Here is an 11,862-nt window from a genome sequence, read left to right on the forward strand (position 1 = left end):
CAGATAACAGATAACAGCAACATGTTTGCAATGCTTTAGAAGCCATTATTATTACTTCATACAGAACTCCTTCTAAATTGTTTCATTAAAATAAATTAACAAACACATAAATTACAAAAGTTTACTTTTAGAAAGGTAAAAAAAAATTGGGCCACTGTTACCCTAGCTGACAGCACTTTATTTTATTTCAAATGCTACATAAATGTAACTGCTTTTATATGTACAGTAGTTGTTACTGAAATATTTGTCATAGCAGGAGACAACTTTCTGTAGACCCTCTTCATACATTAATGCCATTTGTATATGCAAACTGTTATTACGCCCTGCTGCATCCTATATCACGTTACTGTAGGTAATATGATTCACCAACGCAGGAAATGAGTCATACACCATAACCAACGTAATAAATATTAAACAAAAGAATATAAACTCAGAAAATAGTTCCATAAAGTATTCTCAAGTAGACTCAACAGACAGATTTAACCAGACGATAGTCAAGAAAAGGAAATTTACCCTGGACCAAAGAAAGGAGTGCTTTCCTGCATAGTGTAACATCATCCCTAGGTTGCGTTATCATTGCATGTGAAAATGTCGAACAAAATTATCAGTTGGGGATATAATTATATAAGAAACAAAGATGAGCTACATAGGTTTGTAGCTTTCACAGTGATCCCATCGTATCTTTAGTGGTGTGGTACAATTATGAGCTTAATTTATTTCCCCAGTGTGTGATGCATAATAGGATCGAAATCTCACTAACTCTGACAAAATCCACAGAATAATTTTATGACAGTCACATACCTGTTTAAGAATGTTTGTTGCTTCCTCCATTGCATGTTTGAAGTTTTTCCCATTATTTTTTAATGCATACTTTACTATATCTTGTCGTTTAATTGGATATTTATTATGATCTTGAGATAAAATATATAACACAGTATCATTCACATAATCTTGAGTGGACTCCTGACTCCCTTCCGAGCCCTGAGAAGACATTGTCTCACACTTATTTCCACAATGAACTGTAACACATAATTATATACAATCAGGAATGATAATCTTGAGACTAAAGGAACAAAATTATCAGTATCTACTGAAGTATTAATTGTACAATGGTTTAGTGGTATGCAAAATTAATAAAACATTTTTCGAACATTCTCAGTAGGCCTACATTATTTCAAATATGTACCGGTACACTGAATCTTCGATCTTGCTACAAAACACATATGGGGCTGACGTCTGATTAATGTTGCATTATTTCATGATGAAATGAAACAAATTGTATAACTTCACAAGTATACATGTATCTGGAAAAATAAATACGCGAGTTCTCGTAAGGTCGAATGTCAGTAACAGTTTAAATTTGGTTTGTTCAGGCATGTACAAGTTTTGGTAGATAGGTACATACAGTAAAACCCCGATAAGATGCTGTTCAAGGGACCACGTATTAGGCAGGTATACTAATTTTGACTTACATACAGTATCTATTACCATTTTTCTTTATTGAAATACATGATTCATGAAAGGTAATATAGTATTACTCCATTATGTAATTACTGTACTGTACGTCAAAGACATTTACGATACTGTATGTATGCATGTACTATACTTAATTCTTTCGAAAAAAGTTATTTATAGTTGTTTGCCATGTGCGTGTTCTTCAAGTCCTCATGTTTGCCACACTTCACTCTTTGCACTTACATCTTCCCGACGTGCGCGTTGCAGCTGTAGTAATTGAATCGAGATTTTTTATTATCGTTCTTAATATCGATGATGGGATTCCTAATGAATCAGACAGTTGTTTCTGATTAAGAGTACTGTTCTCATCGTACTTCCGTAAGATTTCCAATTTTTCCGACACAGAAAGCACTTTTCGTTTAACACTCATTGTAATCACATTCGCAGACGCTTCAATACACTAAGGACAACAAATTGACCAGCAAAAATTTCCAGAATTCTATTAAGTTCGAGTGAGGAATGTTGTTTGAGAGAGAGGGTTAGCAAGAGGGTGAGGTATTGTAACTGTATGTAAGCTGCACAGGTAAAGGGGCAAATAAGAGAGCGTAACAAGAGGGTGGGGTATTGTATAGCAAGAAGGTTTAAATGTGCAGGTAAAGGACCGAATATCAATAATTTTCAGGTTAATGGCACAGTAAGTTCAATGACCAAATTGTTTCATTGCTGTTACAGTACATTGCTGAAAATTAAATCGAAAATATTCCACAAAAACAGCGTATTATGCAGGACGTGAGAGAAACAAACAGGATATTTTATGAAGACGTTATATATCAAATGTTCAGGGACCGGACAAAAAAAAAAAGCATATTACATGGGATAGCGTAATACGCGGGCGAGTCTTATCGAGGTTTTACTGTAAGTAAATTTATCCTGAATCAAAGAAAGGAGTATTTTCTCACGTAGTGCAACATAATGGTGCTGCAACTGGGTTACTCGAGGATTTCATGTGAACTGAGAAAATCATTTGTCGAATATACAGAGATCCTATACAGGCCGGTCCCACTCTAGTCTGTTAGGTAACAAAATCTGTTGGTGGGCTGAGAGTAGTCTACACAGACAGGTCCCAATCCACTCCTTACTGCCTAGCTTCTTCAAGTCGGGAGCTCCTCACTACGGTCATTAAGCCGATGGACCATTACTACTTGGTAGAATATATGTGTGTATTTTGTTCCATCTGTTATTTTATTGTTTTGATAATAAGTCAGTGCATTATGACATGATTATACTGTATATTAGGACAAAAATACATTATATAATCAGGTCATAATGTACTGGCTTATTATTTATCAAAACACTAAACAGACGGAACAAAATAAACATATACTATTCTACTATTATTATAGGCCTATTTGTTTATTGCAACATTATGTCATTAAAACTATTACTACTTGGGACCAGTCTTCATAGGAACGCTCTGCATATTTGGGGCGGGCTGAGTGGGTTTACAGCTTTCACAGTGATCACATTGTGTCTTTAGAGTGGTGTGCTACAATTTTGAGGTTATTTTAAATTATATAACTTTTATTTATTTATTTATTTACTTATTTACTTACTTATTTATTTGTTTATTTATTTATTTATTTATTCTGGTGTAGTTAAGGCCATCAGGCCTTCTCTTCCACAACGTCAGGAATACAAATACAATAATAGAAATAAACAGAAAAAAAATACACTATATACAAAGTAAAGCTACACAAGAAATAAAGAGAGAGAGAGAAAAAAACACTATAAACAAAGTAAAGCTACACAAAAATATACACAGGTTTCAGTCACACAAACTTTAAATGAGTGATTAAGTATCAATTAATTGTATCCTAACTAATTAACTAACATAAACAAGAAACTTGCAATTTAAAAAAGAAAAAGGAAAAAAACACACAAATCAATACTTCTAGCAATACCTAAAAAACATTAACTAAGACAAAATTTTCCAATTTAATTTTGAATTGTGATAAAGTCCCTGACATCATTAGGTAACGAATTCCAGAGGCGAGGTATTTCTGCAGTGTAGGAGGATGAGTATAAAGACGTTCTATGATGAGGGATAGAAAGAAGTGCTTGATGTCTGTTTCGAGGATGGTGTGCGTAGCAGGATCAAAGGTTCACAGAATGTACAAAGGTGAGATTTCATAACAATCTAAGAAAAAGTAGTATGTTTCTGCTACTTGTCGTAATCTACCTCATGAAACAGCACTACAACCCAAAGACTTTGTTGCCACTCAGCGCTAGACAAAATAAAAAATCATGATTGGAAGATGAATATGTTTGCGCCAATGTAAACGAATTTTTCATAATTTTATTACTGTCACAATACATTTAACTTCTTACTGCACTATATATGGAATATTCACTAGGGTGGTCCTTAATTTTGAACTTTCGAATTTTCTTTGGGACATCTCTTAAAGTTATTAGGGGAGACTGTTATACCTTTAGCATAGTGTACCTTTGAAAATTTTTTGTTTTTTAATTTTTGCTGCTACCTGGAAGACTCAAACTGAAGTAGACTGTAGAGAAAGCCGCTAAATAGCTCTGGTCGTAGTTTCAGTTTGATTTACTGCAAAGTGTGAGTTCTGCAGACAAAAGAAGTTTTTTAGTACCAAAAGTAAACATTTCGTTCATTGATATATGTTTTCTAACACAAAACCAGATTGTATTTGTTAATATCTTTCAAGTACAGTGTGTTTCCTATCATGTGGTGAGTAATAACATATTTTAATTTCCATGATTTATTCGAATCTCTAGTTCTGGGAGCCATATTTGTTTAAAAGTGCACCCTCTTGTACCTTTGAACACAAAACATGTTGTACCATAGAACATGTTCCAAGGTACAAAATACTATCAGTTTTGTTTTTCTTTTATTTTAAGATCATGTCACGAAGTAAGTCTGGAGTTAAGAGGCCCCCAATTGATACAGATGCCTTGAAGAAAGCTGTTGAAGCAGTTATTGCTCCTCCAGGAAATAAAATCTGAATCAGAGAAGCCTGCTCTGTTTTATGATTGCAAATACATTTTAAATATGATTGTCAGTTTTTACAGCTATATTCCCTCCTATATTCCATGTGTTCCAACTTACAAGACAGTACGTTCCAAGGTACATGAACGTGTTGTACCTTTGAACACATTACATATCCCTTTATTTTATTTTTTCCATCCTTAATATATCTGTAAAACAGGAAAATACATACAGGAAGTTGTAAAGGAATCTTCAATAATTATTTCAAGCATTTTTTTATTTAAAATACTTCATTTTCCAAAATAAAAAAAAAATAAAATGTAAAAAGTGTTTAGAGGTACAACAGTCTCCCCTACATATATTGTGTGAAGTTTGAAGTCGATCCGACTAAGGTAAGTGATGGCGCATATTTTCTGAAGATTAGCAGCGGAACGCTTTTTCCGAACAGAGAGTTTTATTACAGGGTTGAATTTATGACTTATGTTTGTGGTGGGTGTGTGATTGGAGAGTGACTATTAAATTATTCGGATCCTAAAAAACATTAGGCAGGAAATTCCTGTTTACTCGACCAGGAAAAAGTGTATTTTGATGAGTGAGGTTAGATGGATAGAATGCATATCACATAGCTTCGAGTAGGAGACTCTACCCCGCCAAGGGTGATTGTGGAAAATGTGTATTTGGTATTGCTAAGATGGTGATGAAGATTGATACGATTCGAAATATAACAGAAAATGGAACAAGAAAGTCTGATTGATTTATTGGTTCTCTTAAGAGAGGATAAGAGACAAATTGCCTTCTAATGGCCAGGTTTTAGAAATGTTGTTCTATAGTACACGTAAAGTAAAACTGAACTTAGGTACATTCTATTGCACATCTGGTTATGAAAAAATTGGAAGTGTTTTGGGAGAAAGCACCAATTTCTACAAAAAAGTTTCAACACAATGTCGAAAAGCTAGAGCCATTGTATAAAGAGTTGAAAGTGCTACAAAAGAGTTCTAAACACAGATCTCAACTTCAAAAACAAAGAAGCAGGTATTTCCGGAAAAACTAGATGATCTCTTCTATGTTAAACATGCTGATGCCCTTCAGATGGCCACAATTCAAGACCACAAATTTCTTCTAAATGAAAAACGAAGGCAGACTAGGCTAAATGATAGGAACATACCACATACTGATGGAAAAGGAGATAAAACAATAGAAAGAATCCAGGAGATCACAATGCTCAGTGAAATGTCATTGCAAAGTAACTTTTACTGCAATTTCCTAAAAATTAAAATACTGTTAACTGAATGTCGGCTATAATGCACAATATTATATTAATGGTGGTGATAATTAGGCTACATTAATAGCAGAAATAACGCAATTAAATAATAAAAGCCGTTATGGTACACTATTCATATTATTGAATATAAATAATATTACCAGAACAAAGTTTATATCACACTAAAATGAACTTACACTTATTTTGTTCACAACTGTTTAAAATAACTGAATAAAGAGTAAATAGGCTACTTCAGTAGCGGCTCATCGTAAAAAATAGGTGAAGTGCTGTTCACATATACAAATGCATGAACAGTTTTGCTAATATAATGAGTAGGCCTACAATTCGTAAAATAAGTACAATTTTACTAGTTCTAGAACACATGCAAACAGGAAAATTAATTTATTTCAGGACTCACCCAATTTCTTGCATACCAATCAGTCCTCTATCTTTTAAAGCCGCAAACCTGTCGATAATGTCTTCATAAAATGTCTGAGTTTAACTGAAGGTGGACAGTATATCTCTATCCAAAGCTATGTGGGGTGTAATCCTGATAAAATAACATAGAGTCAGCTAATTTACCGTTGCAGGGGTGGCTGCTTGGACACAAAGAATGAGGATACTATTCTCGAGTCAGGTAGTCCATAGTACTGTAAAATTTACTGCCCTTAAATAATACCCCCCCGCCTCGGAGACCAACTTCAACCCTTCTCTATTGTTAGTACCGTTAGATCTGCAAACTGGTTACTCCAACTACAACAAATCTAACAGTTCTCCGTAACTCATACAATCTTTCACTTCACTCATACAATCTTTCTTTAGTGAGTGACGTCACATTACAATGGAAACCAAGTGCTGTATGAGAATGGGAACCCAAATAATTTCACCTCTACAATATTATAAGTCCAATAAACACTGCTTGGCACTCCTAACAGTTGACATTATTCTATTCAGCGGATGGTTACAGGTACTATTTATACAACTATACACTATTCATAACGACTGAAAAGAAAACTTTCTTTTATTTTAGAAATACAGTACCGGTAATAACTAGAATTAATTATTATTAAGAGATAAAATTGTGTTTTACATGTAAATAGGTGAAGTGGTACTTCACCTGAAAACCGCCCCTGGGCTATTTCTGACACACGTCGGTTTTTACTTACAAAGGGAACAGAACATAAAGAATCTCTTCATCCACAGAAAATGATATGATTCAAGTTGAACTTGGTGCAAGCAACAGAAATGCCCCTCAACTTAGCAACTTAAGTCTAACAGATGACTCCATTGCTTCACAAGGGACCAAAAGAGCAGTGGCGGCTCGTGCCTTTCTTGGATGTGTGTTCACAAAAAAAAATGAGTAATGAACACACTGATAAGCCTATATTCTCGTATAGCTGAGTCACACGTCATAGATAAACCAGTTCTAATATGCATGTACCAAATCTACGCATATAAACCAAAATTAAAACCATTAAACAAGAGTAGAATAAAATTAATTCATAGGATTCACCTTCACTGCTGTTGTAGATAGTGTTGAAGATCTAGATTTATTTGTAGAGAAACTCCATGCACCTCGTTTTGAGAGATGCAAATTTATCAATAACTTTATTATTGAAGTCTCTGATGTCGTTAACAAGTTTTTTGCCACTGCCAACATAGCCAATGTACTTAATCGGTCTTCTGTCATGGTGCGGAGGAATGTTTTAATCCTCTTTTAATTTAACACACAATTTCACACATGTCCGTCTCCAAACTTCAAGTGTTACTGTTTCAACTTTCAATATGCACCATTGCAGCTTGTATTTTCCTTACTTTGCTGAATAAAAGACAACAGAATCAGCTCCCGTGCGTAACGGTATTTTGAAAAGAAAGAGTAAAGAGAGAAAACGAGAAAAGAGGAAGAAAGGAACAGTATGCCAGACCCAAGGGAGATGGAGCATCTGTTTCTCTGTCACTCAGACCTGTGCGAGCAGAGCTATTGTAACCATTGTAATAAACCAGAAAATATTCTCGCCTCAGCACAATTTCACCCTGCTAGAGAAAAATTGTGTGAGCTGCTGTCAACCTGTCTAAAGACACACGACACATGGACGGGACATTCTCTCGAGACGAAAAATGTAGGAACGTCACTGCACATTGGAAAGTAATAGATGTAATAATATTAATACAGTAATATGTATGATTATTGTTGGTTTTTAAGGTGTTCACGTGCTCCTGTGCTCACATAGAGGAACTGCCGCTGCAAAAGAGCTAAAATACAAGTAATCACGCCAAAACACTTGATAAGTGCAAAGTGAGTGATTGTGATGCAGTGCAATTAGGTCATGACTTGAGTGACGTTATTATAAACCGCAGTTCTATATCACAATGTGGAAGTGTTCGCGAAGTGAAATGAGTACAAGGCTCTTTAAAAATTCAATAAACTTGAAGAGTGGAAAATCACTGAAAAAATGGAAGTGCTCTGTTTTGATACAATGGCAGCCAACACAGTTCGTTTTCAAGGTACTTGTGAATTAGGTACTTCAACAGAAATTAGGGGAGAGATATTCTCTATTTACTCTGTACATATATCTCTGAAGCTATTAAGCCCATCTATTTTGAAGGGCCAGTTATTCCAATTTTCAAGAAAATCCAGGAAATCTGGTCTAACAAAAATACAATCAATCTTCTTAATATATCCAGCTGTTTGCTGACAACATAAAGTCCACTATAGTCCACTGTAGTCTATTCAGTTGTTATTTTTCACGAGAAATGAGGGGTATTTTGATCGGTGTTCATTATAGATGCCTGTTGCTAGTAGCCAGAGTTGGGGTGTAGTCAATATATACTGCAGTGCTGTGTCTTCTGCAACTGGAACTGATGATTTTAATTTACTTCTTTTGTGGTTTATGGCTGGACAGTATAGAAGAATGTGTTCCAGATCTTCATCATGATTATTACACCACAGACAAGTAGGAGTATCAGAAAGGTGAAATTGGTGTAAGTGCAATTGTGTGATAATGTGACCTGTTAAAAATGTTTGAACATGTCTGAGCAAGTTTTTGTACATTTCCAGGTCATTTGGTTTCTTTTGAATAACACGTTTCAGCTGAAACTAAAATAATGATGCTCTGAAATGTTCAAAAAGTCTAAAAGGAAATATCAAAAAGTTATCAGCTGAACCGAAGTTCTAAGATCAATATTTAGGAAAAAGCATTGAAAACTTTATTTCTCAAGATTCAAGGAGATTTTTTAAAGGTCTCAATAAATACTGACATCTTGGATACACATCTATCAGAATGGAAAAGTAACGAATATTTTCAGGAAGGACTACATATCGGAAAATTCTTAAAGCACTGTGCAGGAATATGAGTGAAACTAACAACAGACTACAACAATATGTTCACAACATAAGAAGAAGAAAAGCAGATTATTCTGCAAACTGTGTCCGAATATCGACACCAATATCAAGATGTGAAGAAATCAACTTCATCTAAAGACTTTTAAGAACAATAGAGACATTGATGGTGAAGGATAACACAAAAAAGTAATAAATATATTACTTGTGGTTGAATATAGAAATTTAATGAAATGTTTAAAACTTCAGTTCAAATGCGCCACGTCTCATTACCCAATGCTTCACATTCTTTCAGAGAATTATTTTCTCAATATGTGTAATAATTCTAGAGGATGTCTTTAAATTTTTCGAAAAATAAAAATCCGCCTATATGGCTAAGAGCCACCCTTAATGTTCACTACATTAACACATTATTGCACAAAACGCGCTTCAAGAGCAAAATGTAAAAATAATGAGCAGAGGTTCAATTGTCTTAAAATACTAAAAAGAGCAGATTTGTCTGTGTTTGTCGAATGCACATCATTATATTTACGAAAAGGCACTTTTCAGTGCCAATAATTTATTTTGTGTGCACAAGGTTAGAATTTTGAAGTAAGAGGGAAAGGATGCAATCCATGTTCTGGAGTTTATCCGGAACCACTATTGGATGAAGCGGGAAGCATGCCAAGAGAGGGACAACATGGCGACTCATTTGGGATAAACTCCAGAACATGGATTGCACCCTTTCCCTCTTACTTCAAAATTCTAACCTTGTGCACACAAAATAAATTATTGGCACTGAAAAGTGCCTTTTCGTAAATATAATGATGTGCATTCGACAAACACAGACAAATCTGCTCTTTTTAGTATTTTAAGACATGATTTGGTTGGTGCAATCCATGCTCTAAAATTTTCCCTAGGTTACTTTAGATGTATAGTATTATGTGAGAGGTTTGGTTCATATCACATCTCTCCCTAGCCATTCTTCACAGTTGGTGACCTGAAAATCCCAACATTCCCTTCCTCATACTACGTCACATCAGGAAAGGTCTTCATTCAAGATCGACGAATTTTGTATATAAAGTATATATTTGGGGCGAAACTAACACTAAGTTACTTTCTCGTACTTCGCATATACCCCTTCAACTGCATACAGCTCTCATCAGACATACCAACATAACTATAGTAACATTACGATAGTTTCACTCAAGTGTACAGTCAACCTATGCCTTGAATATACGAATCTGTGACAGATTAGGTTAGGTTTGTTTAGGCTTTTATTATGCCTTGCATATACGAATCTGTGCCAGATTAGGTTAGTTTAGGCTTTCCATGTTAATGTTATGTTTTATTTAACAACGCTCGCAACTGCCGTGGTTATATTAACGTCGCCGGTGTGCCGGAATTTTGTCCCGCAGGAGTTCTTTTACATGACAGTAAATCTACTGACATGAGCCTGTCGCATTTAAGCAGCACACTTAGCGGCCATCGACCTGGACCGGGATCGAACACGCAATCTCGGGCATAGGCCAGCGCTATACCAACTACGCCAACCAGACCGACTTTTTGGGCTTTTATTATGCGGTGATTTTTTGTTTTCTGACGTCAGTAATAAGGTAAGTGTAATAGCGAATTTTCACTTCCGATCAAACAAATAACTCAGAGGTAGTTTCACCGTCCACATATTACTCCGTTATTTATGTCGTTCACGACTTGTTCACTTATCCCATATACGAGAACAAATGTAAATATTGTATACTAAAAATATAACTTCACTTCATTATTCATTTCAGTGCTATTTGCTCTGTACCTGTCCGTCTGTCCTGTTAAACGGTTGTCAGCATACTTATCGCTCCAAATGAGAAGTAAATACATAGATATGGCAAATAAAAATTACATCAACTAAAGAATATTCATTTCATTCTCTCACGAACCAACAGCGGCCTATAACATAAGTCCAAAAAAACTGAAAACTCCGTCACAGAATACACCAAAACAGACAAGTCTCCTTCCCGCCCCGCCACTCTTTTCCGTCAGTGTTGTCAGATTGTTTATCTATAATTTTCCTGAGTAAAATTTCCCTCTACCTCTTTTCTTTGTACCGTACAGGGACCCGTTTCACAATTCCTATAAATTACAAATTAACAATTTACAAATAACAAGCAAAATATTATAAATGCTTGTAAATTTTGTTTCACAATGCTATCACAGTCTACAATCTATATAGTAGACTGTGATGCTATCTTATTAATTTGTAAAGTTTGACGAACTTTGCAAAATCAGCTAGAGAAATTTACAAATAAGCATTACTGGTTACCAACGAGGTAGAAAGAGAAGAATACTTTCTAACCAACGAGCTAGAAAGAGAAGAACATAGAGTGGCCATGTTGTCCTGTACAGCGCTCTTTGCGGTGCCACCGCGAAACACAGCAGATCTGAACTAAGCGCCCACATTTGTAAAAATTCGTCTGCTTACAATGTTGTATAACGGAGGTAAGAACTACAAAAAAAAAAAAAAAAAAAAAAGAAGAAGAAGAAAAAACATGCCTGGCAGTGGTGTGCTGCATATAACTGCAATGTCAAAAGGAAAAATACAACTGATATATCATATTTCATGTAAATTTTATGAAGTCAAGTCCATAGTTTTGTTAATTAGCAGCATTTTTTTCATGCATAAATGTGTAACAACGCCCGGCATAAACAAAATAAATGGTTCACTGGTAATGTACTTAAACTAAATACGGATAAAATCACTACAATTCCGTTTCAGACCCAGTGAAAAACAAATAGCAATACAATATTAAAATTGTATTT

General features: G+C 34.9%; 1 protein-coding gene across 4 annotated transcripts in view; it reads right to left on the reverse strand.

The window, feature by feature from the left end:
* MAGE overlaps positions 1-11,092 on the reverse strand; it is a 52,605-nt gene extending 41,513 nt beyond the window's left edge. The window contains exons 1-3 of one of the 4 annotated variants that reach the window (XM_069812821.1): positions 10,859-11,091; positions 3,959-4,085; positions 802-1,019 (exon numbers count right to left, since the gene is read on the reverse strand). In XM_069812821.1, coding sequence (XP_069668922.1) covers positions 802-993 — 192 coding nt within the window. In that variant the 5' untranslated portion in view covers positions 994-1,019; positions 3,959-4,085; positions 10,859-11,091. Of the gene's footprint in view, positions 1-801; positions 1,020-3,958; positions 4,086-6,147; positions 6,280-10,858 lie in introns of all 4 variants that reach the window. The other 3 variants (XM_069812822.1, XM_069812824.1, XM_069812820.1) reach the window with 3 other exon arrangements.
* Between the last annotated feature and the right edge of the window lie 770 nt (positions 11,093-11,862).

The sequence above is a fragment of the Periplaneta americana genome, chromosome 16, assembly GCF_040183065.1.
Source record: "Periplaneta americana isolate PAMFEO1 chromosome 16, P.americana_PAMFEO1_priV1, whole genome shotgun sequence".
Classification (NCBI taxonomy): domain Eukaryota; kingdom Metazoa; phylum Arthropoda; class Insecta; order Blattodea; family Blattidae; genus Periplaneta; species Periplaneta americana.